The following is a 22,736-nucleotide window of genomic DNA, read 5'->3' as shown; positions in this document are numbered from 1 at the left end:
CGGATGGGAGCTGATTCGGAACAGATTAATTTTAATCTTTTTTTTCTGCCACTTACCGTTTCATGGGGCGGATTCGAAACGAATTATATTTTTCTATACTTTGATTTCAACTTACCACGTCATTAGAATTGAACCGGACGGGATCTCTACCAACCTGGATCCGTTTGAATTCCTATTAGGAGGTATGTGTCCCCAAATGGATAATTTTACAAATTCGCAGGGGTATAAATGCAATAAAAGACCCTTGTAAAGAAACAAACTAAAAAATAAAAAAAAAACAATATGTTATAGAATAAGAAAAGTCGCGCACAAACCGTTTCGCTCTTTCTCCAATTTTGCTCGTCCCCTCCACCGCCATTTGCGGACTCTTTCAACTCCCCACGGTCTCCACCTCGTAGAATCCTCACCCCCTCAATCCCACTACACGACTAGCGAAGCAAAGTATAGTAAACTCCACACACACGCACACGCACACGCACACGCACACGCGCTTGCGCTCGATCGATTTGGTAACGAACGAGGAGAGTTCTCGGTGTGGAATTTGGTACGGCGTGTGATCCTTTTCCCCTCTGTTGATTCATCTTTTGTTTCTCTAACGATTCCTAGTTTTGTTGTTTCCCATGATTTTTTAATGATTTTTCTCGTTTTTTCTGGATTAATTTGATTATTTGCAGCTGTTTTTAAGCAAAGGTCGCTCTCTTTCGTGCCCAGGTGAGGTAAAAACCCAACTTTTTGGTTGTTTGTTTTCGATCGAATTCGAGGTTATAGGGTTTTAATCATTGATTTGAGGTTTTTCAAATGTTTCTTTTCTTATTTTGTCTAGAAAAATTTGATCTCTTTGAAGCTGCTTTAAGCAGAGTATGCTCTCTTCCAAGTCCAGGTAAAGTTTTTTTAAAAAAAACCCCTCCTTTCCCCCTTGTTTCCGATCGAATATGGGGTTTTTGTGTTTCAATTTGGATGTAATTTCATGGCTTTTTGTTATTTCCAACTGTTTTGATCATTTTTCTAGTATTTTTCTTCGATTTTTAGATCCGGGTCATCGGAAATGGCACCAAAAGCCTCTCCTTTTGGGCCTAATTCGAAACCTCCTTCCCCCAAATCCACGAAGTCGACGCCATTCTCATCGGATTCCTCGGATTCACGATCCGCCAAACTCCTGGAGCGCAAATCCTCCGCAAAGGCGACACCTTCCCCTGAGGTAATTTGATTCCCCAATCCATTCCAATCCTCTGTAACTCGTAGAAACCGATCGGATTTCGACTTGTAGATTACCTGTTCGATGAAATGCCTCTTTGTTGTCCCTCTTTAGAAGCGAAGCACAAAAGTTACGGAGATGCAACAGCAAATTAGTCAACTCCGTGATGAACTGAAGAGGGAGAAAGAGGAGAAGACCCTAACTTTAGAGGAACTCACCGAGCTTAAGAAGAGAAGTTCTTCTTCGGATAGAGTACGAGTTCTTGAGAAAGAAGTGGAGAAGGCGAAGCAGTCGGAAAGGAAGATGCTTGAATCACTTGTCTCGCAAACCAAACAGCTTGAGCAAACCAAGATTTCTCTGGAAGAAGCCAAGCTTGAGATAAGGAACTTGGAGGCTTCTGCTTCTTCGGCCAGCAGAAGCAGTAGGAATTTGCAGACCCATCTTAGGAACAACGGGTTTTTCAATGCGTTTGCGGGTGAGGAGGAGATTAAAGTGCTTAAGAATGAGCTTAAGCTGGCCACAGAAGCCGAAGAGAAAAGCAACAAGGCAATGGATGACTTGGCCATTGCTCTCAAGGAAGTAACCACGGAGGCCAATCAAGTGAAGGGGAAGCTCTTGGTGAAAGAGATGGAGTTGGAGAACGCAAAAGCAGAAGCCAAGAAATTGAAGGCTTCGGTGGAGATCATGGAGGAGAAGCTTCGGTTGGCTCGTGAGGAGGCCGAAAGATTGAAGCTTGAAGCGGATGAAGCGGTCGCCGTGTGGAATGAGAGAGAGAGCGGATTTATAGATTGTATGAAGAACTCCGAAGACGAGACCAATAAATTGAAGCAAGAGAACACGAAACTAATCGAGTCGCAACGAGTGGTTAGAGAAGAGAATTCCAAGTTGAGGGATATACTGAAGCAAGCGGTGAGCGAAGCCGCTGTGGTGAAAGAAGAGTTAGAAATTGCGAGAAACGAGAATTCTCACCTAAAAGATATACTATCTGAAAAGGAAAATGCATTACAGAGCATTAAGCAAGAATATGAATGCATTAAGGTCAGCGAAGCTGCGGCGCAAGATAGTCTAAAGGAATTGAAGAGCATGCTTGATACAACTTCTACTTACTCAACCAAAACTCCATCTTCGGTCGACAATGGTTCAACCGGACAACCAAATGGGTCATCAACTAATGTTAAATCAAGTGAGGGAACAAATGGATTTCAATCTAATAGATGGAATGGTGAGAATTCGCGAGTTAAGAAAGGTCGAAGGCATTCGATTGGCGAGCCGGCTAAGTTTAATGGATCTATGTTTGATTTAGAAGGATCTTTGGAGAAGAGTACGGATCGGAAGTTTGCGTCGCAGAGTAATGTTGCTGATATGAGGGCTGTGACTTCCATGGTTGTAGATGAGTTTGAAGATGAATTTGATTACATAGATAGGTCTCACTTGGATGGCATGGAGTATTCTGCGAAACAGAAAAAGAAGAAGACGATTCTGCGAAAATTTGGAGATATTTTTCGGAGAAAAAGTCTGCAAAGATCAAATTCAACATCCTTTCCTTCTAAATGAGTACACTGTAATGCATTAGTTTACTTTGGAGTTTGTTTATGATCCCATTTGCTTTACTGATAGAATACAATACATGTTACAAGCATCTTCTGCATTGCTTCATCATAACAAAAACTTAGTTGTAATCATACATACTGTCAATGAATTTTTTTCCATCTTAAAGCTTAAATTAGTTATAGGGAATGATGAAAGGGTGGGGACTTCAAAACTAATCATTTTAAGCAACATTCTTTTCCACTTTAACAAGTAAGGCTAAAAATTTACTTCAAAGAGTCATTCTAAGCAACATTCTTTTCCACTTTAACAAGTAAGGCTAGAACAAATTTAAAATGCCTCAGCTTTACTTCTTGAGGGATTACTCATTATTCAGATCCTACAACAATAATATGATATGTAAAGAGGCATTAATAGTTCATTTTATTGACCCCCTTTTTTCTTTTTTTTTTCCACCCTTGTCGAGGCCTGGTTGCTTTACTCCTTAGCCTAATTCATCAATTTAATGAATGAAATGGATAGCATGCTATCTTATTCTCAGAAGAAAAAAAAAATGTGAAAATCTAGTCTATATTATCTTTAAGTAGTCTTTTTGGTATTCAATAAATTACCTTTTATGGACAAAATATTATCCTAAAAAGATGGTTGATTTCGCAACATATTGATTTGGCAACATATCTCAACAGAAAAGAAATTTTGACTGTAATTGCAAAAGAAAATGTCAATGTTTTCAAAATATGTTATCATGAATAACTTGTGTTTTTTTAAAGGCTATGTTAAATAAAAATATTAAAAATAGCTTTTTTTTAAGCTTAAACTATTGAAGAAACAATCGTATTATTCAACATTGTATTAAAGCAGGAGTTATTGAGTTCAACTTCCGACGGACTTCTAACATCATTTAGTTTTTTTAGAAAAAATTTAATTCAAGTCCACGTTTTTTGCCTATTAATATAAAGTAAAATTTTAATAATAATACAATATAATTTTTTTTATACAACTTGTAAAAAAAAATCGACAAATTCAAAGCAGTTTATGTAAATCCTAACTTATTGTAATGCCTCAAATAAATTGGCATATCAATTACCAACTCCATATTTTTTTTTATTAAAGATTATCTATTGTTAAATATAAAAATATATCGCTCAAATTTGGAAATTTTTGTTCTAATNAAAAAAAAAAAAGAAAAAAGGCGAAAAGCATGTGGCTAGAGGTCCATTGTATCCGTTGTTGCGTTTTTTTGACTTTTAAATTATGGCGGCTTTTTTTGGTTATTTTTGGGTCAACGGTCGAATCTTTGTAGAATACACAACAACAAATCCCGGTCAAAATTTCCGTGCTAAGCCAAAACGATTCCCACGTGCAAAGAGTATGGCCCCAATTAATTAATTAGTTAATCATATTAATTATTATAAATGCTTTTTATTGGCACGTGAACTGGAATTGCATGGAATTAGTCCACCATATCAGCATGAACCGCTCAGTTTTTCTTTTAATTAATGAGAAAATTTGTTGATAAAAAAGGTACGAGGCCAGTGAAGCAAATAATACAATATCATCTTTTAAAATAAAAGATTATACGTGGCGAGCCAATTTGCAATTTAATTAATGTTGCGGAGTATATAATTTATACGAAATTTTATTTTTTATATATATTGCAGTGCTTTCTTAAGATTTTACTATGATAAAGTAATTTGTTTAGATGAAAAAAATATAATTAATTGTTAGAACAATTCAGAAAAAAGTACATCACAAATAGAACTGTAATTATAATAATTTAGTTATCTTATTCAGCATTATTAATTTTCTGTAAAATTCTTCAAGTGAGCAGAGTTTAAAGAAGTAATTTTCAAGTTAAAAATACTATGGCTGGACTTTTTTTTAAGAGCAAAATAATATGCCATATGTTTCATTTATTTATCATTAGAAATGAATTTAGCTGAATATGCAAAGAAACTGGACTTCAAATTTGAAAATTGGGGGTATCAACCATCAAGTATTTTATCATCTGCGTTAGGGACGATCGATGACACAACATATTTTTTATTGAAAATTGAGATCTTAAACAGTCCATGAGCGACATGATGGATAGGATTCTAAAGAAATAAAATTTAGGGTATGAATCATTAAACTTTTTACTATCTATTTAATCGAAATTTAAATCTTAGGAGGTCCATGAGCAATGCGGTGGACTAGATCCAAAAGAAGCAGAATATAAGATATCAAACATCAAATTCTTTACCACGTCCAAGAGCATATTTTTTATTGAAAATTTAAATCTTGGGCAGTCCATGAGTGACATAGTGGGACCAGGTCCAGCAAAAGCTTCTCCAATGAATGTGAAGTTCGTTTTTTTTTTTTTCCTTATCTCCAGAACTTTCCATGTGCGCATGGGATGGCTCCTTCCAGGAAGACAGATAAGTGCTGACATCATCAGCTACGGAAATGTTTACTCCTCTTTTACCTCTGCTCAGCTCAGCCAAGCACGACACGGCACGGCACGCACCATAATTATAAATATATAAATATATATATTTAAAAATGAAAAGTTGAAGAGTGCATAATTTTTGAGTTTTGAAAACTCAATTTCGCCTTTCTTCTTGGCTAAATCCAAAGGTCAATCTTCATAGAAGTGCCGGTCGAAGTTCAAAGGATCTTGCCGCTTCTTTGCTGAAAAAAAGGCCAATAAATTCAATTTTTCGATACCCAAAAAGACATGTAGTATTTAGAAAATGAAAAGAGCGATCAGATATTGAAAAATGAATGTTATAAATATGCTATTCGGCCAAATCACTGGTGTCAAAACTTCTTTAAAGAGTAAAAATTAAACTTCTATTTTTTAATTACCTAAGAGATCTCCGTAAGAATAAATTATCATTAAAAATCTTATTCCAAAATTCAAATATAGCCTTTTACCGTATAGCTATTTATGGCATTAATTTAATAAAAGTAGGTATAAAGATACATAGTTTATTTGAATTATAGAATTTTCGAATCATCGTCTATACCGTTAAATATTTTTTAGAGCGTTTAAAATTTCTAAAAATTAAAATTTATAATTTTTTGACATTATTTACTTTACGATCAAAAGATCTCAAAATTGACAATTTTTAACGGCCAATACGGGATTTTTGCTAGTTTAACGGTGTAAAAGAATCGAAATTAGTTGAATTTTTGATAGAAAATTTTATTCATTATCTAGATAAAGATCAATAACTCCGATCTTAAATTGAAATGTCCGATCATCTATTTTTAAGACATCGTTCGATTTTTACCATTTATTTTTTACCCGTTTGATGAACTTTATTATAATTTTGAAAAATTACGAAAATGGATCGTCGATTCGGAAGCTCCATCACAAAAATAATTTATGAGTACGAAGGGCTCTATACATACATATATATATATATATATATATATATATATATATATATATATATATATAGGCTAGGGCTACTATACTCTTATGAGTGNACATATATATGTATATATAACTATACTCTTATAAATATAGATTCCTCTGTACTCATAAGTTTTCGGCCGTTGGATAAAGGAATGTGCAATTAGGATGATAGTGGTCAGGGTTGAGTGGGTGGTTGGTTGAATAGTATGATCTAATGAGAGAAAATGATTAAAGAGCTAGATCTAATGGCCGAAAATTTGTAAGTATAAAAAGATTTATGCTCATAAGAGTATAATAGCTGGACTATATATATAAATAAATTAAATAAAATAAACAATATATTTAAATTTTGAAATCAAAGTATTAGCAATTTACTCAAATGAAACAAATTAAATATTAGATAGTAACTTCAAAATTTTGAATAATTGAGCAGTCGTTTCAAATAGTCCATATTTTAGATAATCTTCATACTTTTTCAGTATAAAAGTATGATTATATTACAGAAAACCTTCTTACAAAAACCTACTTTTTCACTTTTCATTTCTAACTTTCAAAAACAAATATGTTACCCCCTCAATATTTTAATTTGTTGCATTTAGCCCATTCCGTCGGGGTTCCATCATTATTTCGCCTATTTCTTATAATTTATAGCAAAAATTTTATTCAAAATGACAAAAGTATATTAAATTTTTTTTCCTTATAGAAGCAGTAAGGGCAATTGATCATTTTACATTCTTCATTAATACTGTATCCTCCTACAAATATTTTTTAAATTTAAAAAGGTAAAATATAAATTTTTGAAAATTAGAAAAAAAAAGTAAAAATTGCAGGTATTTATTGGGGTTTCCTGTAATTTAGCATAAGTACTATAAATTTTTTTTGTGCCCGAGCCGAGCCGAGCCGAGCCACGCGGAATGTAGCGCCTCTGCTCATCCCCTATAAATAGTAACCGCGTGGTCTTTTTTTCGTCCTCGTCGACTCCTTTTCCCCCTCCATTTTCGAGTCTCTTCGTGCTCCATCGCCGCCGCCGTGCGCTGCCGCAGACGCTGTTGGTAAGTTGCACCACCTCTTTCAATCGTGTTCAAATTTGCTTTCGATTTCGCGATCGATGTGAACCCTGGGAACGATTAGATTTGGTGCGGAGCTACATTCGTGATGTTGGATTTGACCCCTTTTTTTTTTTAAATCGATGCGTAGGAAAACGAGTTGTAGGTGACGAGCTGCGTGTTTTGGTGGAATTTGTCGGATTTTGGGGGAATTGTGGTTGTATATTTACAAATTTGAAACCATTTCGTGTGATTAGGGACGAAGGGATCGCGAGGAGAAAGAGAAATGGCTTCGATTGCCTCTTCATCTTCTATAGTTCGTCCTCGTCGCCATGAGTAAGCAATCTCTCTCTATGCTTTGTGTATTCTTCTTTGTTCTTAGGTGTAGAGTATATTTTCTCTCTAACGCGCTTTGATCTGATAAGAAATGAGAGGAAGAAGAAAAAATTTAGCGCATCTTTGCTGCAAGAAGACGATTTCAGAAAATATTTTAGGAAATAGGATCAAGTCACTAATTTTAGAAAAATTGAAAAATTGGACTCTTGGGAGATGCTAATTCATCATAGCAACTATGCATGACATCAGTTCGCTGCTAACATACATTTCAGGCATTATAAATCTTCTACTGTTCTTCTCTAGTAAATAGTTTGCGAGAATCATTATATGTATTATGAAAATGTACAGCTAATAGTTCTCGGTCATTTCCTCTATTGATATAAAATGATGCTGATGTGCTAATAGTTCTCGGTTATTTCCTCTATTGATATAAAATGATGCTGACGTTTGGAAAATTTATCTGGTTGCGGGATACAAACGTGGTTGAGTGTGAGATGTAGTAGTGAATGCTCTGTCCAACTTTGAAATGCATTCTCAAGCGCGATGAATCACTTTTGGTAGCAACTCCTGCATTTCTAGTTATGGCATCGTTGTTTATTATGCTTCTCACTCATTTACTCGCCTTATTAGCAGCTTTGTCACATTCGATTTTTTTTTCCTCCCTTTTTTTGCACCTTGGATCAATCCTGGAAACACTGGGCTTAATATAACATTTTTGGAATTGATAGTGTTAATGAATCAAGTGTACTGTAGTGATTGGTTTTCTCTTGATTACTGTTTGGACACAGAACACAATGTCCCGCAAGAGTGGACGGATTCTTCAAGGAGCTCAGAAGGAACCAATACAAACCACTTTCGGTTGGCGGAAATGCTCCAATTACAAAGAAACTTCGTTTAAGTGTAGCTGGATGCTTGCCTTTGAAAGGAGATGGGGGGTTTGGGTCCGTTGAAGGATCTAGTGATGGTGACACAGTATTGCGACGGAGTACGTCCGTTATTGGGCAGGATTTTCCATCTTCAGATGCTATATTTCAAGATGATGCTGTAGAACTTGGAGCAATTTCTGCAGATATGGCTCCTTTTGCTGATGATTTTTTTGGTGATAACGACGAGCTTGATTTAGATTGCCCTACTGACGGTTTCTCTTCTATCTCGGAGGCCATCGAGGACATCCGGCAAGGCAAAGTTCGTCATAATTTTGTGATTGATAACATTATCTGCTCTATTTTTTGATGTTTTACCATATATTTATTGACAATTTCTTAAAATTTGGTGAACGTTGCAGCTTGTGATTGTAGTAGATGATGAAGACAGAGAAAATGAGGGAGATCTTATAATGGCTGCATCTTTGGTAACGCCAGAGGCTATGGCTTTCATAGTAAGACATGGAACTGGGATTGTGTGTGTCAGCATGAAAGAAGAAGATCTCGAAAGGCTTCAACTTCCTTTAATGGTGACAAATAAAGAAAATGAAGAAAAGCTCCGCACGGCATTCACTGTTACAGTGGTACGTTCTTTCTGCCTTCTGTAGGACAAGATGGTTATTTGCATTAATGGAAGACAACTCTTAGTGTGAAAAGTGGTGGCTTGCATTTTATTCTCCAACAGAAGATTATTCAAAATAGCATGTTAAATCAATTATTTTTTGAAAAATTAATCCATAGTTTTATCTAAATATGACATCATCTATCGATATATTCTGCAATGCTACATTTACCGTTGTCACATGATTTAAATATAATCAGTATTTCTAGACATTCTCGTTTCTTTGTATTTGTCTCTTTCTGTTGGGATTCACAAGTGCAGAGGCAAAGAGGGTAATCTAGTTTTTTACTCCCTTTGCTACCTTGCAACAGGCATTGGCCAAGGTTCATCGCATCTGATTCTTAACATAATTTGCTTTCTTTTCCTGCTCTATAATTTGATTTTCAGATCTTCATGATGGAGAACATTGTGGTCAATACATCATTACAATTTCTGTTATTGAATAACAAGCATATAGATGGATGATCAATGCATTAGCTCTCCTGGGGATAGGTTTATGGTCTGCTTGATGTCAATATTAAACTTATTACCTTTTAGATTACTTGGATTTGGGTTTGCAGTGGATTATATAATTATTATTAGTTTAAATAGCATTTCGATTACTCATGTAATGATCATAAGGTTGGACTGGGTAATTTTGATAGGCTCTTGTTCCTTGATGTCTTCAGAATTAGAGTGACCAGCAAGACTGTTTTTCTTACAACGAATTTTCTGCCTTTTGAATCTGACTGCTATACAATTACTTTATAGGATGCTAAAGAAGGGACAACAACTGGGGTTTCTGCAGAAGATAGGGCGAAAACAGTGAAGGCCCTGTCATCTCCTGATTCAAAGCCTGATGACTTTAACCGCCCTGGGCATATTTTCCCTCTGAAGTACAGAGAAGGTGGCGTCCTTAAAAGAGCTGGACATACAGAAGCATCTGTTGATCTTGCTATGTTGGCTGGGTTACCCCCTGCGGCAGTTCTTTGTGAGATCGTGGATGATGACGATGGTTCAATGGCTCGATTGCCAAAGCTCCGTGAATTTGCTAAGAGGGAGAATCTGAAGATAATCTCCATTGCCGATTTGGTTAGGTATGGCACCTACGAAATCCTTGGATGTACCATAATTAGTAAAATCATCTTATTACAAATGGGTTTACCATTGCTTGGCTACTTAGGTGTCGATATATTTCTGAGTTGCTTTGATGCCAGTTTTTTTTGGTAAGAACAACTGATAGTTAAGTTGAACTCTCAAATTCTTTTTTTCAATCAATATCAAATAAATGTTCTTTGAATATGTTGATAATGTGATGTAGTTTCTAGGCTCATGTTTTGAGAATTGAGGTTTTATTACTCATCCTAAAATTCCACATGCTTGTAGGAAAGCATATTCAGTTTAAGGTCTTTTTCCTTAGACCTCATAAGATGAGTGAATTTGAATACTGAATACTGCAGATTCAGTTATAAACAGATTTACCATATTAACCTAGTTGTTTTCTGTTCTTGGTCCTATATCATTGCTGGATTTCTATTCTGTGCTGAGAGTAAGTTATTATTACAGGTATAGGAGAAAAAGAGATAAGTTAGTGGAGCGTGCTTCGGTGGCACGCTTGCCCCTCAGGTGGGGTAACGTTCAGGCCTACTGCTACCGATCTCTTCTTGATGGAATGGAGCATATTGCCATGGTTAAAGTAAGTATCTTTACATAGCATATGTATTAAATACTTAAATGCCCATTTTTTCCCCCTAGCTTTTTGTATGCAGCAAGATAGCTATGGATTACCAAATCTAGTGTTTGGAACAGGCCTCAGAAAGTCCTCTCTAACTAGTTATTACTCTCTTTTTTTTCCCCGGAAGAAATGACTAGTGATTGCTTTTGTATTATGAGGATGATGATTAAGTGCTGAATGCAACTTCACAAAAACATTAGTTTTGCTCTGCTGAGTTACTTTCTTGTCTTTTCTTTTTGCCGTAGTTATCAGGACTCTGTTTACCTTATCTCCAACTGTTAACAGGGTGATATCGGAGATGGGCAAGATATCCTCGTGAGGGTGCATTCCGAGTGCTTGACTGGGGACATATTTGGCTCAGCAAGGTGTGACTGTGGCGACCAGCTGTCCCTGGCAATGGAAATGATTGAGAAAGCTGGGAGGGGCGTGCTGGTTTATCTTCGCGGGCATGAAGGGAGGGGCATCGGGCTTGGCCACAAGCTTCGCGCTTACAACTTACAGGACAATGGGCGTGATACAGTGGAAGCTAATGAGGAACTAGGGTTGCCTGTGGACTCACGGGAATATGGTATCGGCGCACAGGTACGATCTTATTCTATCAAACACAAGAAAAAATTTACGGTGGCAATACTTGTGACATATTTTGTGCTTCTGTGGTTAAAATTCTGACTCGTTTCATCCAACTTCATTGTCATCTTCTTCTTCTTCGTAGATATTACGAGACCTCGGAGTTCGTACAATGAGGTTGATGACCAACAACCCGGCAAAATACAGCGGGCTAAAAGGCTACGGGTTGAGCATCGTGGGCAGGGTTCCCTTACTAACGCTGATTACTAAGGAGAATCGTAGATACATGGAAACCAAAAGAGCAAAGATGGGCCACATGTATGGGTCCAAATTCAACGGTCGTCTCAATGGTTCGATTACAACTAACGGATCAGCAGAGCAAAACCAGAGCCCATAATGTGCTTTGGCTCAAGGAGAAGCCACTTTTGACTGCTACTGAACAATAAAAGTCGTCGTATCAAGTTGTTCCATTTTGTACAGATTCCATTATTTGGCTTTTGCAAGCTTATGTGGGCGGCCGATCTTCGATTGAGAGGTGAAAACTTATTTTGCTATGCTGTTGCAAACATTGTAGACGTTTTGATTTACTCTAAAAGTACGAGGGTTTGATAAACAGAATGTGGAGTAGAGATTGGTGTTGTTGATGTTTTTTTGCAGTTATCTTTGACTCATAAAAGTCTCAAAGTCAAAACATCTGCACAACATTTAGTGTTTTTGCTTGATGATATTATTCTTTGGCTTATTAACACAACATTTTGTGCTCAGTTTGGGGCCAAGGGATAGTTTTTGCAAATAAGATGTGGATTATGCAGAAGTGGTGAGATGCGAAAACCTGGCATCCTGTCACCCTCAAATGAAGTTGCGAGTTCGCACCTTACATGAACTAGACTCGCAAAACATATGAGAGAAATGAGAGCGCGGCTCTGTTCTCCAACTTCGTCGATCTATCCTGCTACAACTGCTTGCACTTCATTTTACATTTAAGCTTTGGAGAGTCAAGTTTGGGCGCAGCTTGTTTAACTAATCAAAGCTCGAATATGAGCTCGAGCTTGGCCTACTGACTTCGCATGATCAGTTGTGTTAGCTATGGAGTGCCTACTGATCTGTTGCTTTTATTCTATAGACATTGTATCGTATGCTCTTCGAAGAAATTTCTTTTGCCGATTCAGTCAGATCACCAAATTAGCCTAGATCATTGTATAGACTTATCTCTCAGGTCGGTTTGGCGAGCTTTGGCTCGCTAAATCGGCAAATGTAGCAAGCATAGCACGGTTCTTTCTTTTACGCATGCGTATCAAAGGTGGAAATGGAATGTAAGGTAGATCAATCGGCAGCCCACAACACTCTGGGGAGAAATGTTAGGAGTTATCGCATGACAGAAAAGCCTAACATCCAAAATATTTCTACCATTTATCAGCAGCAAAATGCACATGAGCCATTCAATGCTCCAATGCAGATATAGTTTGACTATTCATCGGCAGCATAATGCATCTGAACCATCTGATGCTCTCCCTCTCTCTCCCCGTGGATGCTGTACGACGACTATGATTGCTTGGACAAACTTTTCTAATTAAGGGATTATTCTTTTATTTCTGTGGTGGAGTGGTGGAATCTCCCAACCTGGTACAGGCCATGAGGTGGGTCTAACACTGCAGCAACATGAAAGAGAGCATCAACGGAAAGTCGGTGCTTATTTTGGAATTCTTCTTTACCAACCACCGACTTTGCTTTACTTTTCGTGCTCCAGTACCATTCCCACTTTTTCTCACGAAAATTCCCTCAAAAGGAACTGGTCCTAGTTCTTGTCCCAGACGCATGCTCTTGCCCTAACATGAAAGAATAAAAGAAAGAATCAAAGGTGAATGAATAATGTTATGCGCATTCTCAGAAGTAGATCTTTGTTCGAACGCGCATAGTCATTTCGTGGCTTCTAATCATTCAAATTTTACTTCATATTTTCAGAAACGTGCGTAGCATTACCTAAAGTTCTACGGGCCGAGTCGAACTTTTCTCCACGTCTTTAGACCAACTTTTCGAAAACCTAACGAATTTTTCATTATAATCTCCTCAACAGCTTCCTACTAATAAAAGCAAAAGTTTTCGCCGCGAAAACTTTTGCTTTCACTATTGGACTTTTAAATTGCTTTTGCCTTCTTTTTGTAGCTAAAAGTTTTTGGTTACTTTTTGAATAGAAATATTATGTGGAAGTTAAAGAGTAAATTTGCGAAATACAAAATTAAAAAAGATTAAAATTACATATGCAGTTAATTAAATCGCCCTTCGTTTTCTTTCGAAAGATATCCGTAGGCTTTTAAATAAGAGAAATTAAATAAAATTAAAAGTCGAATGGAATTTGAATTAAAAAATCTTCTATTTCATACAATATGAATTAAATAACTGTTTATCTCTAATAACATAAAATTGTATTTGGAAAAGAGAACATACTTATCAAAGTAATGAGCCCACCAAATGAGAATAATATTTTTAAATATTTATATTTAACACACGGCGACTGTAACTTATCTTGGTTAGAAAATTTTGAAATGAAGGAGGAGAACGCTAAGCTCTTGATTTTAGCTCTTAATTTTCAATCCAATATCAATGGTACAATTAACTCTTAGGCCATATTTGGATATTGGAATAAGTTAATTCTTAAATAATTTATTCGGCATGAAGGTTTTTTCGTATAATTGTAGATCAAAAGTTTAATTCAGTAGGATAATACATTCACCTATAAGACGATATATTTTATTTCAAAATTTTGATTCGAAAATAAAATATATTTTTCTGTTTTATACAATTGGTCATATTTCTCATCTGCCAAATACTACAACTTCTTAAGTTAATTAAACATGTATCTAAAATAATATATTTATGCATCTAAACCAGGACTTAAATTTCACACTCAAATGCCTCAACAAATCTCCTTTTTTTTTAAACACAATGAATTATTAATGGCTTAAGAAATTTGTTTTGGTACATCCACTTGGTTCATCACAATTTGTTTGGTTGCACCAACCAATAATATTTGTCCTCATACCATTTGTAGCAATAGAGCTGTCCACCACCTGTCATTGGAATTTTCATTTCAATTATCTAACTTTTATATCCCTCCTAGGCCAGCAATGAATGTTTTGTTAAAAAAAAAAAAAAAAAATTGAATAGGATACAATTTATGGGAGTCCGGCTGAGATACTATTAATAACACCAAGCGTTTGGTACTATCAAATTTTCTACCGTCAGATTTAACCCTTTGATTATTTTCGTCCGTTAGATTATATTATTAAACTAATAATTCACTCAACCCTAGAAGATACGTATTTTCCTAACTGTACATTTTTTCATCCAAGGGCCGAAAATCTAAAAGCACCAATAGCTTGGTGCTATTGATAGTATTCCAGCCTAGGTCCAATTTATGGTACACTTCAGCAAAATATTTTTTAATTAGATGGTTTAGAGTTTGGTATCGCCGATCGTTGAGCGCAATAGAGTAATAGCAAAAATATATAAAAATATGCTTTTTCGTTTTGCATTTTACGATCAAAAATAAAATATATGAGTAATATCTGTGTCTTATGATGTTGCGATTGAATTTATTTACATACACAAGTCAGTACATAGACATTTCTATATTTATTTTTTTGTATTTTCTTGTAGCATTTTTAATTTTCCTTTATCTTGTAAATCTTTCGGTCACATATGTACATACTTCAAATATAATTTTACTTTTTTTTAACTGTATAATTAATTTTTTTTATTAAAATGAATTTGCATATCATGTTAAGTTTTCATATGAATATCTAAGTTATGTTTTAAATTGTCGATCTAAAGCTAGGTAAGGTTTGAAATTGATACAATACAACTTCCTTTTTTTTTAAAAAAAAATTTATTACTTTTCTTTTTCAAAAAAAACGTAGGTGCATGTGGGTTCATTTGCCGACGTGGTATACATGGTGCACGCAATAAATTTGTTCGACGCGGAGGATAGGGACAAATCTCAACGAAGGTTCTAGGCACACTCCTTGAGGATGAATCATAGCCGTCCAATTGCAATCACACGTCAACAACCTTCTATACATATATAGAGGAGTCCGCATAGTCACGAATATAGAAAGGTTGGTTTCTATTTGTGACCTTATTATCTTAATTAACAAATAACATCCTAATCAATCACCGTCCATTCTCCATCAGACGGCCTTTCATTAACTTAATTAGTGCGCGTTATTTTGAGAGAACTTAATCAGTCACCGTCCATTTCTCCATCGTTCTCATCAGAAGAGATATAAAAAAAGATTTCAAAAAAGGAATTATGTTAAATTACCAAATTAAGGTTAACAATGTAGTGTAATAATTAACAAGTAACATCTAAATATTTTTAATTTTAGGTTAAAAAACTTTGAAGTTGAAAAAGTATCAATTTTTTTTAAAAAAAAATTGAGGGGTTTATTTAAACGCAGATAATAAATAACACATACTAGTTGAGAGATTTTAGTAATTTTATACGGTTGCATAAACATTTGTCAATTTTAAAAATAGGGTCAATTTCATACAGCCCTATGTAAACATATCGCAAAGTAAATATATAACTACAAAATCAAACTTTTCATATTTATTTCTATAAAAATTCAGGAATATTCTTATTTATCTCTTTAATTTATTACCGTTAAAATACTGTTTATTTTTCAACGAAAAATAAGTAAAATGATATTTTTGTCATTACATATATAGTGCTCCGAAAGTCCCAACTGTTAGAATTATACATAAATATTCTTCCAAAAATTTTCAACAGTCATCTTCTTTCTTTCCACTATTCACAAATAATTTAAGAGGAATAAAAAAATAATATATCTTATTCATTAACCAAGATTAAGTATTTTAGTAATTATATTTTTTTAACGGACCCTAACAACAGAGATATATATGAAAATGTTATAACTTTTACAGAGGTAAATATAAAAAGTTGAAAAATAAGAATCTGTATGTAATTAGTCTTAAGCGGTAAGTTTATGCTTTACTTATAATTATTCTTTTTGAATCTTGCGGTTGAAACTGCGATCACTTTAAGCATAGTTTCAACGGCTATAGGTCGACCTTCACGTACAATTGAATTCAAATTCATCAAATAAATATAGAATTTGAATATGTACGCAGCTGCTTACAACAAAACAGAACCATTAAAATATATATATTTTTTAATTACTTGGAAGGAACATTGTTGGAAACAACAGTGGGCCCAACCATCACCGTGAAATCCCCATCAGACGGCTGCCGTTCTCCCTCCACTTTCTCTCTCCTCTTAGTTGTATTTTTCTTTTCTTCTTGGATATTTTCCTTCAAAATTTCCGCCTCTATTCGCTCCGGAAACTATTGCATGCACCTAGTGTATAGCGACATCCCGCACCTTGTGTATAGCGACATCCCATGAACCGCACCTTGTGGAATTATAGATTTTACTTAATTTACTTAGTTATCAAATAATTTAAAATTTAATAATACCGAAGAAAAATATTGTTTATGATTTTTTTTTATATGTAAGATTTTTTTTTTTCAAAAGTCTATAGAATACATATATATTCATGCCTAATAAGTTAAAATAATATTTTGGGCTTTTATTAAAATTTTTGTGGTGTGAAAAAAACTCATACACCCGGTGTAGGGAATCTCGCTGTTCTTTCTCTCTCTCTCTCTTGGTGTGTGTATATATATATACACCATCCCTTTCCCCCTACTCTCCACTCACCTCACTTTGAAACCCTAATAATCGTCTCCTCTCTCTCGTTTCCTCGCTCTCTCGAGCTCTCGAGCCCTCAACAATGGCGATCCCCCGCATCGCCGTCCTCGCGGCGGCGCTCTTGTTCCTCGCCGCGTCCTCCTCCGCGCAGGGCCCCTCCCGGCGCCCTCGCTCCCCGCTCCCACCGCCCCGGCCCCTCGCCCCAGCTCCGGCCCCCAAATCCCCGCCGCCCCGGCCCCCGTCCCGCCCGCCCCCCTCGATCCAAGGAGGCCCGCGCCCCCGCTCCGGCCCGTCAAAGTCCCGGCCCCGGCCCCTCCCCCCCCCGGCCCAACCAAATCCATAGGCCCCAACCCGCGCCCCTCCACGCCCCACCGACCTCCGAGGGGGCACCAAGGGGAAGCGGAGCCTCGACGCCCCGAGACGCCCCTCCTCCCCCGTCCCCGTCCCCCTCCGAGGCCCCGTCCCCGCCGGAGGGCCCCAGCAACTCCGCCGCCGCGTTCCGCCCCGCCGCCCTAATCGCCGCCGCCGCCGCCATGGCCGTCGCCTTCTAGATCGGAGACCGGTTCGTGAACCTTCTACATTCTTCTTCTTCTTCTTCTTCTTCTTCATGAGATGTGTTAGTGTTCTCGCTCCTGACCCCTCACCCTTCCCAGATGATAGTGATCTGTTCTTTTCCTATTTAGATGATTATTAGTTATTGTTTTCTTTACTTGTGTAGTCACAAATTTCTCCCTGAATTTTTTTTCCCCTTTTTCTTTTGCTTACTTTATTTTGTGGTGGTGCTTATTTTTTTTAAAAAAATGTATTTTCCAGAGTAGGAATGTATGGAGATTCCCCTGAACTACATACAAAGTAATGGACTCCTTAGTTATTTTATTTTTCTTAGATTTTAAACAAATTGCTAAATTGAAATATATAAATTGATTATAATAATTTAGAATGTTCAAGCTATAAATTATTATAAATTATAATTTAAAGACGAAAAATATCACTTTTTTGCAGACAAAAAAGTTGAGTTTACCCATTTTTAGAACTAAGCTTTTCATCCATGCATCCATCAAATTTGACATTTTTATTTATTTTTAATAAACACAATAAGAATAATTTATAGCTTGTAGCTAATAGAATTGTGAATTTTTTTAAAAAATTAACGAAAAAAAAAAATTTGAACTTGTACGAGAGGGCAAGTTTATTTTTTATTTTAGCTGATAATTGTTTAAAAAATTTTAATTAAAAAATTGATAAGGCAAGTGAATTACTAAAAATTACAAAAGGTTTATGAGTTGCAAATTCTACATATCTATAAACAGGATGTATTGATAATATTCCTTATTATGAAAAATTTTATGTGTAAATTTTAAACTCGTTTATCAAGCATTTATAATAATTTTATTAAAATAATGTAATAAAATTAGTGAGAAGATAATAAATATTTTGAGTACGGAGAGTACCAACTTCACAATAGTTTCGGGTGCACGGATAATGCATTTTGCTCTTTTTCTTTTTGGGAAAACTTCAAAAAACTCCCCGTGGTTTCGCACGTTGTCATTTTAGTACCATGTCGTTTAAAGGGTATCATGTTGGTATTTTGTGGTTTCTCACTTTATCACTTTAGTACCTTGCGGTTTAAATTGTATCAAGTTAGTACTTTGTGGTTTTATTTTTGTATCAAGCTAGTATTCTTTTGTTTTATTTTTGTATTAAGTTAGTACCCTGTAATTTTTAAATCACAGGTACTAAAGCAATAAAGTGCGAAACCATAGGATACTAAAGTGATAAAGTGCGAAATCACATGATACTAACTTGATACACTTTAAACCACAAGGTACTAAAGTAAAAAAGTGCAAAATCATAGAGTATTAACTTAAATACATTTTAAACCATAAGGTACTAAAGTGAGAAAAAGTGAAACTACAATGCGGGTATTATAAGTTTTTTCTTTTTCCTTTAAAAAGGAAAAATTTTAAATGTCACCGTACTTTTTCACTTTATTATCTTGTAATTTAAAATATATTATTTTCATATTTTTGTAACTATATTTTATTTTTTTGATATTCTTTTTATTATTTTTTTATTAAATTAATAATAAAATTAAAATTAAAAAATATTAAAGTGAATATACAATAAATTTTAAAATTTTTTATATATAATAATTTAATAAAATATTAAAGAAGAGCTAATTAAAAAAAAAATCACATGGTATTAATGTCGTGCATTTTAAATCACGAAATACTAAAGTAAAAAAAAAAAAATAAAACCGTATTTGAAATTTACCTTTTAAACGATTATTATAATCCTTTTTTTAAGAAAAGTGACATCATATGCGACAGGCGGGAACCAGCTGTACCCCGGGGCCGAACGGGGGCCATGTGCGCTTAGGAGGTGGTTTCGGGTTTGGACTTTGCCCGGTATAAAACCTGATGAGAGCTTTTAGCGGGTCGGATTTTTTTAAAATTCTAATCTGAACCCGATTATCCAATTCACAATCTAAATATTCATACGTGTTATATAGCATAAAATCAATTCGGATTTGGGTGGAGTTTTTGGGATTTGGGTCCGATAATTATAAAATTTATATTCGAATTCAAATTCGTCGTATTTTTATTTTTTATACTCACATCCAAAATTATATCTGTTTAGTATCGAATAAACAGATTTTAAATATCCGTACTCATCTACATTCCTAAGTAGAAGTGTGGGAATTTTGATGAGCTGTGCATGTATACATACATCTTAAAATTTATAGAGGTCCAAAGCCTTTTCCTCTTTTGTTCTTTCCTATTCTTGGATTAAAACTGTTCATAGTGTGAGGGCATGCAACTTTCCCAGGGGTGGCTTTCAAATGGCTATTCGAATTCGCGTGTTCGTGTTCGACAATCGTGTTTGTCATGCCAATTTAAAAACAAAATCGAATTACGTCTGCGGATTGAGTCTTTGCCGAGCCAGATTCTGTACTTTTCTCGCAAAAGATGCTTTCAGAAAAGAAACAAACGACGAAATCAATGATTCGATACAGACGATCCTCTTATTTTGGCGGTAAGCGGTCTTTCATTAAAGTTTTCCTTAAAAACTGCTGATGTGCCGACACTTACGTAAGCTATATGTTTATTGGTTCACGCACGCATACGACAAACTGACATGATTGGCCTACTTTAATATGGGTGGTCTTCGACGCGATCATTCGAACAGCGGTGATTATACATATGATCGATGTTTCCACTACTGTTTAGAGCAGCTGTATCAAAAAAGAATGGCGCTATATTGCTAGCTATGTACCTCTCCATCAAAAAGTGCACAGCGTGTATGTTTAACTCTAACTGCATGATGTTCGATCCTCTGATGTAAATCAATCGAGATATAGCGAATTGATCGAGCATAGAAAGGTCCATTTTTGATCGAATCGGGCGAAGTTCAAATAGCTTTTCTATTCTAAGAAGCTTTAGACGGACATTTGACATAACGCAAGCTCCTGACTTTTTGCAGAGGTACGTAAGAAGATCAAATTGGCTTTCCATGCCTATAAGCAGAAGTTCTAATTCGAATATCTACTTTTTAACATAAGCTAGTGACGATATTTTAAATTTAAACACAATTAGCGCACATTCGAACATCTCCAAATCAAACAGAACATTTATAGAAGCTTTAGTTAGGACCAACAAGCCCGTATTTCCAGCCCAAAAGATCCGGAAAGCCCAATAAATTTTACGCTTAAACCAACATGATATTGCTTGGAATTTTCCATGCAAGGGTGTGAGAACTAATGAACTAATGAACAGAATGATAACTTATGCAATATGAGGATTTTGCTTTGTAACGCGAATGTAGAAATTAAGCTTTTAGTTAGCCGTATGTCACGGGTCAATCGTTGGGACTCGACCGTGACACTCTTTGGGGGCCACATTTGGTAGTCATTGAGTTGACGAAGCTATGGAGTTGTAAAGTTGACACGTAGACCCTTTTACTGCAACCCTTCTTAGGTCCTTAAATACTAATCCCAGGTCGGGAGACGGGTCCCAAATTTAAGCTTTCGATATTATGATCCGCACCCAAATACCTCTGTATTTAGTTATATAATATACACCTCTTTCCTTATGTCATTAACCTGCTCTAGCATAAGTGGAATAAATAAAATATAAGCTTTTCACATCATATGTTTGTAACCTTCCCTAGTTTAGTACTACTGTGTGCACAGTTTTATTAAATTGATGTGCTTTAATGTGCAATAATATATAATTTCATTTTGATAACTCATTCTTTAGATTCCATAAATAAAACTCGGAAAAAAAAAAAGTAATTAGAAAGATGCTGCTCACTAAGCAACCGCTAGAAGCTTAATCAAAGTCAACGGTCAAAAATCCCAAAATTAACCCACCAAATTAAAGGTAATATAAAAGGTCATTAAGAAATGAGTGCACGAATAAACCTCCAATACTAATTAATTTAGTCATGTTAGGGAACAACTTGATGATTTATTATCTATTTATTTATTTTCTTTTTACTTTTGACACACAACGTACATGATAGACGATAAGATTTAATGAAATTCTATCTAAAATTTTATTTATATATCTACAGATTTTTATTATACTTCGAAAAATGCTCGGTCTCCCAAATGGCATATTTATATAGAATTAGAAAAAAATTTATTAGCTAAAACGATATGGGACACACCATTCATCTTTATTTGCGTGAATCCTACGATATTTATTTTTACTTGCATGAATCTCATTACAGTTATTTAAATCGCACAAATAATATAACTTTACCTGTATATAATAGTGCATGGGCCAAATTTTTTTACTTTTATTTTTTTAAAAGAAATTTTTGTGTCCAATAGTAAGCATGCGTGGATTGGAGAAGCTTCGTACTGGCTAAAATTATCCAGGGTTCACATCACTCAACCTTTATCCAATATAATAAAAATCGAATCATGTAACAATTCAAAAAAATTGCTAAACAAATTAACATCATAAATATTTTATTATTTTTAAAAATTTTATTTTATATATATATAATGGAGTTCCTATACTTTTAAAAGTATCAAGACATTGGTGCTCGTAAATTTTCAGCCTTTGGATTAAGAAATGTGTAGTTAGAATGATGTGGGCCCCTTAGGGTTGAGTGGGTGATTGGTTGAATAGTATAATCTAACGGGTATAAATGGTCAACAGTGCAGATTTAATGGCTAAAAATCTACAAGCACCAAGTGCTTGATGCTTTTAAAAGCACCATAGCTGGACTCATATATTATATATATATATATATATATATATATATATATATATATATATAGAGTTGAGCTAGAATACTATCGATAGTAAATCGGCTTTGTTGCCATCCATTTGTTTTCGATGATAGAGCCTCCAAATCGACGATCGGTATCGTTGAACATGATCTGTATCAGTTGAAGCGTTTAGAAATCAAATTTCAAATCTTTTCGACATCATTTGCCTAATGATTAAAGTGTTTCAAAATTTGTAATTTTAACGGCCGATATGAAGCGTTTTCTCGTTTAACGGCGTAAAGATATCCAAACCAATTAATTTTTTGTTAGAAAATTCTTTAAACTATATAAAACAAAATCTACACTCTTGATCTTAATTACAAGACTCCTATCATCAGTTTTTAAAGAATATTTATTTTCAACCGTT

General features: G+C 35.1%; 2 protein-coding genes and 1 long non-coding RNA gene across 7 annotated transcripts; all 3 read left to right on the top strand.

Annotated features, from left to right (window-relative positions):
• On the top strand, positions 275 to 2,877 carry LOC109726053 (putative WEB family protein At1g65010, chloroplastic). 4 transcript variants are annotated; one of them, XM_020255483.1, is made up of 5 exons: positions 275 to 544; positions 675 to 711; positions 824 to 880; positions 1,030 to 1,198; positions 1,310 to 2,877. In XM_020255483.1, exons 3-5 carry the CDS (start codon positions 861 to 863, stop codon positions 2,747 to 2,749), a joined length of 1,629 nt encoding a protein of 542 aa, XP_020111072.1. In that variant the 5' UTR covers positions 275 to 544; positions 675 to 711; positions 824 to 860; the 3' UTR covers positions 2,750 to 2,877. The 4 variants fall into 4 exon arrangements, with proteins under 4 accessions (XP_020111072.1, XP_020111071.1, XP_020111074.1 ...); XM_020255482.1 differs by having other exon boundaries at positions 675 to 716; XM_020255485.1 differs by lacking the exon at positions 824 to 880.
• Positions 7,116 to 12,084, top strand: LOC109725833 (probable bifunctional riboflavin biosynthesis protein RIBA 1, chloroplastic). Of its 2 annotated transcripts, none has more exons than XM_020255209.1 (8): positions 7,116 to 7,198; positions 7,450 to 7,528; positions 8,317 to 8,713; positions 8,814 to 9,035; positions 9,824 to 10,149; positions 10,619 to 10,748; positions 11,073 to 11,369; positions 11,500 to 12,084. In XM_020255209.1, exons 2-8 carry the CDS (start codon positions 7,479 to 7,481, stop codon positions 11,749 to 11,751), a joined length of 1,674 nt encoding a protein of 557 aa, XP_020110798.1. In that variant the 5' UTR covers positions 7,116 to 7,198; positions 7,450 to 7,478; the 3' UTR covers positions 11,752 to 12,084. The 2 variants fall into 2 exon arrangements, with proteins under 2 accessions (XP_020110798.1, XP_020110797.1); XM_020255208.1 differs by having other exon boundaries at positions 7,344 to 7,528.
• LOC109725865 lies at positions 19,244 to 20,473 on the top strand. Its single transcript, XR_002220354.1, has 2 exons — positions 19,244 to 20,121; positions 20,275 to 20,473. It is a non-coding gene; the product is annotated as an uncharacterized LOC109725865 (long non-coding RNA).

Source organism: Ananas comosus, linkage group 20 (genome assembly GCF_001540865.1).
Source record: "Ananas comosus cultivar F153 linkage group 20, ASM154086v1, whole genome shotgun sequence".
Classification (NCBI taxonomy): Eukaryota; Viridiplantae; Streptophyta; class Magnoliopsida; order Poales; family Bromeliaceae; genus Ananas; species Ananas comosus.
The sequence above is the reverse complement of the archived record's forward strand: the minus strand, read 5'-3'. Positions and strand labels throughout refer to the sequence as shown.

Bases quoted from the DNA above. Each gene is read 5' to 3' on its own strand.
- LOC109726053 (XM_020255483.1), top strand. From the start codon at position 861: ATGCTCTCTTCCAAGTCCAG. The intron at 881-1,029 runs GTAAAGTTTTTT...TTCGATTTTTAG, and splicing joins ATGCTCTCTTCCAAGTCCAG to ATCCGGGTCATCGGAAATGG. The intron at 1,199-1,309 runs GTAATTTGATTC...GTCCCTCTTTAG, and splicing joins AGGCGACACCTTCCCCTGAG to AAGCGAAGCACAAAAGTTAC.
- LOC109725833 (XM_020255209.1), top strand. From the start codon at position 7,479: ATGGCTTCGATTGCCTCTTCATCTTCTATAGTTCGTCCTCGTCGCCAT. The intron at 7,529-8,316 runs GTAAGCAATCTC...GTTTGGACACAG, and splicing joins GTTCGTCCTCGTCGCCATGA to AACACAATGTCCCGCAAGAG. The intron at 9,036-9,823 runs GTACGTTCTTTC...ATTACTTTATAG, and splicing joins CGGCATTCACTGTTACAGTG to GATGCTAAAGAAGGGACAAC.